Genomic DNA, 8,278 nt, shown 5'->3' on the forward strand with positions numbered 1-8,278 from the left:
ACGTGTTTGTGTGGTTTTATATACATTGAAGGGTTTGGGCGAGGGGGGGGGTGTGGGGGTCTCTCGCTGTGTTTGTCTATCAATCTCGAGCTCTCTCTTACTCCCTTTATCACTCAGGCTCAGTCGGCCTCGTTCACCACTCCTGTCTCGCAGCATCTCCTCTTCCTTGAGTCAGTCTCCACTCACCCAAGTCTGTCTCGCCCGCGCCGTGCCCTCTCCTCTCTCTCTCTCAGCAGAGCCTGTCTCGCTCTCGCCCCCTGTTGTGCATCATTAGTGCTGGCGTATAATTGATGGGCTGCTGCCTGTTCGTTTGCTGAATCGCTGGGTGTTCGTGAAACGACTCCTCGTGTTCATACTAAGAGTTTAAACGTCCGAGTTAGACTCTCTGTGATCTGCTGAGCTTACCACTCAGTGTTGCAGAAGGATCAGATCGTTCAGAGGTGCTGAAGCTCTGGGGAAGCTGTCGGGTAGAGTAATGGAAAAGCCATTTACCATTTTTGCCATTTACTTCCAACCCTTGAGGTCGCTCCCGATCGAGCACTTAAACAGAGTGTATAAAGGCTGGAACATGCTGTTCCTTCCCCCAACAGTCAGCCGCTTTCTACTGAGCAGCTCCTCTTGATTTGAATGGACGTGAGGCAGAAATGAGCCTCTTTAGAGCAGGTAGTTCTTGAATTGATGCGATTAGAGGTTAGTAGAAAGAGGCATTGGTTTGTTTGCATGCCTGATCCAGCAGAATTAATCAGACTGAATGGTAATGTTCCGTCGCCGCGAGGAGATGCACATGGTCAGCAACAATACTCAAGAAGACAGTGGTGTTCAAGTGATGATTGCTTGGTGTTAACAAGCCCAAACTGTGCACAGAAAACATTCCCCACGCCAGAACACCACCAACCGCCACCAGCCTGGACATGAAATTCAGTGTGTGCCTCAGAAGAAATCAAGATTCACCAGACCAGGCTATGCTTCAACTGTCTAGTTTTGGAGAGTCTGTGCCCACTGCAGCCTCAGCCTTCTGTTCTTGGCTGACAGAAGTAGGACCTGATACCTGTTGTCGCCCATCCGCCTCTCGGTGGGACATGTTGTGCATTCAGAGATGCTTTTCTGCTCATCACCTTTGTACGGAGTGGTTATCCCCCGAGATCAGCGGTTCTAGATATACTCAGGCCAGCCCTTCTGGCACCCAACAGTCATTCCACAATCAGAATCACAAAAAAACAGGCCAGGCTGCTGGCCTGTATCTACGTGATTTTACTGCACTGCTGCCATATGAATGGCTGATGAGAACTGAAATTAGATCAGCTATTAACCCCTTAGACCCTGTAGCCCCTACTTAATTACATTACTGCATTACTATCATAATTAACATTAATTTCATAGGCCCTAGAATAGAACCCTGTGGGATTCCAGAAGATATGCTGAACCAAACTGGTGCAAAAGCAATTCTCTGTTGTTTATGCATAAGAATTAATAACTGCAATAGCTTCAGGGGGTTAACACAACGTATGTGTATATATTTTTGTTGTTGCAGGTATGGTGAACAGAGAGGTCCTGGAGCAAGTGGAGAGGGGCTACCGGATGCCGTGTCCGCAGGGCTGCCCCGAGTCCCTGCACGAGATGATGCGCCTGTGCTGGAAGAAAGAGCCAGACGAGCGGCCCACCTTCGAGTACATCCAGTCCTTCCTGGAGGACTACTTCACCGCCACTGAGCCGCAGTACCAGCCCGGAGACAACCTGTAGAGACACCGCTCCCTCTACAGGCCAGGCCAGGTCACTACCGCCACGGCCACGTCCCAAACCAGCGCGCCACCACCACAACCACCGCCACCACCTCCCCTACTTCCTCCCTGCACACTTCTTCTCAAAGGGGCTTCTCTCTCTTCTCTCCTACCCCCTTGTTTTCGGGTTGTGGTGTTTGCCGGTGTGGGGAAGACACCAATTGAAAACCAGTATCCCCCCCGAGGACAAGTGTGTAGCGAGATTCGTTAGGGAAGTGTGTGTGTCTGTGTCCGTTTGGAACAGGACCAGGCCGTGCTCTCACGCGCTCTCTACGCTCCTGAGAGGTGTTCTGCTCAGAGCAAGGAGGCTGCGGACAGAAGTGATGAGCTTAGTGCTGATGGCTGGTTCACAGTTGCACAAACGTCTTTTTTTGAACAGTCAAGCATCCCACCTTTTTTTCCCTACTTTTTTATTTCTTCGTTTTAATACCTCTCCCACTCCTTGTTTTCTTCTCCTTTTAAAATCCTTGACTGTTTTTAAAATCAAGAACTTTGTTTTACTGTTATTTGTTGATTTGATTTTACATTTCAGTTTTTTTTTCTAGTAGTTTCAGTAGTTTGTTAAAAAAAAAAAACAACAAAAAAAGTGACCAATAACTGTGGTTGAAAACTGACAGCATTGCCTAAAGCTGCCGGTTGTGCCGTCACTGAGAGATAGAGACTGAGAGTGAGTGAGAGAAGATATTTGCCATTGTGAATGTATGAGTGAAGTGTGAAGAATGACCTGTGCGAGAATGAGCTGGAGGAGAAAAGAGCTGGACCTTGTAAGTTAAACACGTGGGAGAGGAAAAGTGGGTGAGATTTGTGTCAATGTCAGTAATGAAAAAATCATGATGTAATGATTTCTTTTCTTTTTTTTTTTCTTTTTTTTTTTTTTTATTCAAAATAACAACTTGATGCATCAAATGGTGATGATGCAGGCATGTGAGCTCCACCTAGTGCCAGCCAGAACGTGTCTACAGTGCTCTGAAGATGCACTGATAAGACAATGATGCTGCTGTTGTTTCGTGTTATCCGGAGTGAAAAAGGGGGAGGAGCCTATTTATAATTTGTGCACATGATTAGTTGTCCAAAAATGTTCAACAGGGTCTGTATTTCTCAGAGTCTCTAGACCTTAAGGAGGGTTTAAATGCTCAGACCTTTTAAACTGCTAATACCGCCGTATCACTTTCCCCCAGCCAAGGGCAACCTATCTGAATTATCTAGTGGAAATCAGTGTTAAACGCAATTCCTCAGATTGTTTTTTTTTTCCCCAGAATTTTCTGAATCATTCAGTGTTTGAGATCATGGAGAGTGGTGCAGTGTGAAAAGGTACGTGTCCCAAGAAACATCCCCCCCACACCAGCCTGGACTGGTGACACAAGGCAGGTTGTGTCCATGCATTCATTGTGTGCCTCAGCAGATCATCAAGATTCATCAGACCAGGCTGTGTTTAGTCTTTGGTGAGCCTGTGTCCGCTGCAGCCTCAGCCTTCTGGTCTTTGCTGACAGTAGAGAAACCACTACGGGCTGTGACCAGGCGGACTAAGGCCTCCCACTACGACCAGAGGGTCACTGGTTCGGGTTCCCGGGTCATGCCACCAGTAGCCAGAGCCCTTTATGGAACCATCTACAGAAGGTTTTCCACTAATTCAAAGAACCCTTTAAGCATCTAAACACTCCATGCCACCGTGACCCGAGGATCGCCACCACTGCAATCAGCAGCCGAAGCCCGGGAGAGCGCAATCGGACCCGCTCTCTGCGGGTGGGTAGATGGCGCTCTCTCTCTCTCCCCCCACATTACTGCAGTGTGATGCTGGCTGCCACGGGGGTCCGCTAACTGATGCATCACAGCTGGGTACCCTGCATTTTCCACCAAGCGCATTGCTTGCATGGTGCCATGGCCGCAGCAGCAGTTCAAAAAAAGGCGAAAGCTGGTCGGAGGAGGGACGAGTAACGACGGACCGGGTTGGTTAATTGGCTGTAATTGGAAACTGTAATTATCTGCAAGATTGCACATGTTGCACATTCTGGGATGCTTTTCTGCTCACCACAGTTGTGTATAGAGAGGGCTATCTGTTGGCTCCATCCAGTCCGGCAGAGTTCCTGCAATGTCTACAGCGCAAATATAGCCATTTAATTCAGCATCCAATACGGCCAACAAACCTGCTTCCGTCTTCCGTTGTTTATATGCTAATTTTAGGCCGAAAAACGGCTCCTGCATTAGGAATATTTAAGCAGCTTTCTCTAACGTAGCTGTGAAAGGCCTTGAACTCGTCAGACGTCGGCTTCCTGTCACCACCACTGTGAACAGTTCTCAGGATTGGGGATTTTACATCACACCATTCTGAATGACCACCTTTACAGCTTTAAACGTGGCTTAGTCTGGAAAAAAAAAAAGAGTATCTTCATGCATACTACATATCAGCTCTGGGTTCTGAAGGGATCTGATCCATCGTGATGCCACTGCATTTCATATCAGAAGAACCACTGAGAGACGTCCGGAAACCGATTACAGTACTCTGTACACTTTTCACACCCCTTTAAGCTACAAGCTAGCGTCCAGAGCGTCCCCTTTAGAGAGTTCATCTGATCTCGCATGCTATTTCTGGATCTCTGTCGCCCTCTGTGGTTTGCTGTTGGCCTAAGCCGAGGTGTTTTAGGACCCTCTGTCGCAGCTCTACACTTCAGATGGGTTTACATATGGATGCTTCGGCCCAACAGCTGAAATGCTTCCAACTGCAATGCGCCTTCCAGCCTGACTTAAGCAAAGAGCTTTACAGTTCTTAATGGTCCTGCAACACCTCAAGCTGAACCTGTGATGTTCTCCTTTCTCTCTATACATGAAACGAAATGACTTGGACATTATTTTAGTAGCTGTTTAAAATGGACAGTAATATGATGATGATGATGATAATAATAATAATAATAATAATAATAATAATAATAGTGTATTAATAATCCATAACAGTTCTGACCTCAGTAACAGTTGTTTTTTTTTTTTTTTTTGGACAGAGTGCTTCAAGTGTGCGTTTGTGTGTCTGTGTGGTCGTGAGATGTCCACAGTTGTGTAATTTGGTTCGGATGGAGTCTAAATGCGAGAATGGCCTGATGTGAGTTAACGCTGGAGATGAGCTTGTTTTTCTTCATTCAGATTGTCCTTTGGTGTGTAGAGAAGCCTCAGCCTTTGTCCTCCTCTATTGTGATTCCTTTGTCCAGGGGTCAAGAGTTTCCCTCATTGTTATGAGAATGAACACTAAGCAATCCCCCTTTTTCACCGCTACCCCCCACCTCCCCTTATCCCTTTGTTTTTCCTCCAAGAAAGCCGTGGGGTGTTTTTAAAAGGGCTACAGACTAAGTTTGTGATAAATGCTTGGTTCTTTCGTGGGGACTTTTTTTTTTTTTTAAAAGAAGAGAAGAAGGACGGGGTGCAGGGCAGGGCAGGAGCAGCGTGAGCGTAGAGGAGGTGTGCGAACCGACAGATTCATGTTGGCAACAAATTACTAACCTGAAGAATTTGTACAGTGAAAAATAAAAGTTTTACGTAATGCTTTTCACTTGCCTGCAGCTTTCGTTTGTGTGACTGACCAGAGCTATGACTACTTGTTTTTCAGCTTGGTTCACGATTTTCATCTGTTGTTTTATTATTAAAGACTAGGCAGGGCACACACTAGCCTTTTACACTACCTCCATTCACAGTCCTGATTTATGAGCTCCACCTACATCACAGTTCCAACACAGGTTAACAATTACAGACTGTAGCTCCTCTGTTATCCTGCGCAGTTCAGTTCATCATCCACCACCCCAACAGCTTTGGGGCGAAATTGATCTGGAAAGTGCTGATGTCAGTTCTGTTAAACAGTGGTCATTGGTGGGCTTCATGCAAATGAAATGGAGAGACTCTGGTATAGTGGTAGGCACAAAATGTGGACACCCCTGGTCAAACGGCTGTTGCTGTAAATGGTTAAATAAGTAGAAGATGAGCTGATCTCCAGTAAGCATCAAGTCAAAGATGATATCGCTTATTCTCTGATTAATTTCTCTAAAGTGAACTTCCTCTCTGTAAATTCTGCACCATTTGAAGTGGAACTGCAAGTTCCTGATTTTAGGGATGCGCTGGATGTTGTGGGAAGACTAATTAGTAGACAGAGTTGATGAATGGGTAGAATTAAAGCTGAGTGTTGCATCACTTTCGAAGCTGAGCGTTTGGGTCCCGTGGGTGGGACTGTACTTTTGTATGGTGCTTTTCTTTTTGCACTCTTTACCCATTCATAAGATTTTACCTTTGCTATAACTTTTACCAAGCTCACAGACCTTTGTCAGCTGGTTGGGGCTATGGTCTGTTCACAGTCGCGAAAGCTATACGATGCATATTTCAAAGCTGCATGAATACTAAAGACAGTCAACCTTTCCAAGAGAACTGCTCCATATCATTCTGCAAATCTACCCCCTCCCTGTTTGATGGCAAAAGACCGTCAGAATGATTTGGCAGACTCTGGAGTGGTGGTGCACTGTTCTACTGTGCAGAGACACCTGCACAAATATGACACTTAAGGAAGAGTCATCAGAAGTAAAAATCTAGTGAAGTAATGAGGTTCATTTTTTTTGGCTGCAATGAGGGAAAAGGGTACAGAGTTTCATGCAAAGAACACCGAACACCTTACCAACTGTTAGACAACTATTCACAGTAGCATATTTTGACCAAGGGTGTCTGAAAAAAATCATCTGCTCTCCAGTAAAGAGTGAAATGGGCAAGCTTATCAAGAAAAAAGGGAGCAAATACTGCAGGCTATATTTTGGTGTTCCACCTAATGATGATTATTGGATTCTAACCATGTTGCCTGCTGTCTGTGCTGATTATAGTCCTTATTCTTAGTCCTTATTCTGGTTGGTGTGGCACAACAGATAACACTACTACCTGCCAGTGAGCTACCGCACCATGTGGGAGACTGGGGTTCGATTCCTGTTCTGGGTCACTATACTGTGCCACACCAATAAGAGTCCTTGGGCAAGACTCCTAACACTATATTGCCCCCCCCCCCAGGGTCTCCGTAAAGACCAATGTGACCATTGTAAAGATGTGACCTTTGTAAAGACCAATCATTTGAGTTCACTACCTCCTTCACCTCAATCTGGCTGCTGTGGACTAGAAAAAAATTGGATGGCCACACCACTGTTGCTGGAGTATTAACATACAAATTGAGCGCAAATGAGAGAGCACAAACTTTGCTAATTTGCTAATAGATCTGTAAACTTGCAAGGTTGGTGTTTCCATTAAAATGGCCAGCAAACACACTTCCATGGTAAAATACTTTTCTGAAGTACTTGAATGTAGTCTTTGTATAAATAAATCCCTGCTGAGAGGGAGATGTGTGTCCTTTCAGCTGATAGAAGTGAAACAGACCCAAAGTCTAGGCTGGTGTTTAAGGATATGGGATGAAGCCGACCTGCTCGACATTTCTCAACAATCCTGAATCGGCAAAGCCTCAGGTTTGGCTTGGAAAGCAGAGAACACATGGATGAGATTCAAGCTAAACATCCCACTGGCTTATCGATGGATGGATTTCCCCCTGTCTTCCCCAAGAGGACTATACCAGCATAGATGATCTACTGATAAAGAGCCGAATCAGTAGGTTTCACAACCATGAGACTTTGTGTTGGCTTGCTGGAACGGTCTGCAGCTTCATAATGGTGTGCTTGTCCTACCTTAAAGGTTGTTGGAGAAGAAAAGGAGTCTGAGCACAGATATTGAGGTCTAACGTGGAATGTCTCGGAATTGGCCTACACCAACTGCAGCAGCTCTAGCTTAAAAAGACTGGGATTGTTCCTGTTTGACAGGGGGACTCGGCCATGCAGAATTTCACCCTTCCTCTCTAGAGAAGCCACCCAGGTGCTTGTTTAGTCTCTTGTCATTTCAAGACTTGACCCTTGTGGCTGGTCTTCCTCTTGCAATTGATCTAGAATGTGGCGGCATGGGTCGTCCTTAGTGCCCCCCCCCCCCCCCCACAAGTTCAGCCATGTAACTCCACTGCTGCGTTCTCTCTTCACTGGCTTCCTGTAGCTGCTGCCCACATCAGATTCAAAACCCTGACGCTGGCCTACAAAGCCAAGAATGGACCAGCCCCCCAGATGGTAATGGTCAAAAGCTGATTGGTACCAAGAGCCCTTCGAGCTTCAAGTACGGCTCGCCTTGACCTGCCATTCCTTAAGATCCACGGAAGACGAGCGACTTTTTTTTGTGGTGGAATGAACTTCCCCTGGGTGTCCGAACGGAGAAAGACCCACCTCTTCCGAGAGTACTTGGGCAAAGTGTAGTGTCGAGTATTATGGTCTCCATGCTGACTGTTGTATTTAGTAGCGTCTCAGCTTGGAGATATCTTTTGGATCCTAGTCTATACAAACTAGATGAGGATATTTTCTAAATAAACAGTGAAGCACTGAATGAATGTGTCTGCTAAATGCTTTAAATGGAAACGGGGAGAAAGAATAATAGGAAATAATAGGAAGCAAGTGTTTAGGAAA

At 45.9% G+C, this 8,278-nt stretch overlaps 1 protein-coding gene across 1 annotated transcript in view; it reads left to right on the plus strand.

Moving 5' to 3' along the window:
* yes1 (YES proto-oncogene 1, Src family tyrosine kinase) overlaps window positions 1–5,313 on the plus strand; it is a 43,978-nt gene extending 38,665 nt beyond the window's left edge. Inside the window, exon 12 of the mRNA XM_072688127.1 lies at window positions 1,532–5,313. Within this exon, the coding sequence (XP_072544228.1) occupies window positions 1,532–1,740 (209 nt within the window). The 3' untranslated portion in view covers window positions 1,741–5,313. The remainder of the gene's footprint in view (window positions 1–1,531) is intronic.
* Window positions 5,314–8,278: the final 2,965 nt, after the last annotated feature.

The sequence above is a fragment of the Salminus brasiliensis genome, chromosome 9 (genome assembly GCF_030463535.1).
Source record: "Salminus brasiliensis chromosome 9, fSalBra1.hap2, whole genome shotgun sequence".
NCBI classification, from domain to species: Eukaryota; Metazoa; Chordata; class Actinopteri; order Characiformes; family Bryconidae; genus Salminus; species Salminus brasiliensis.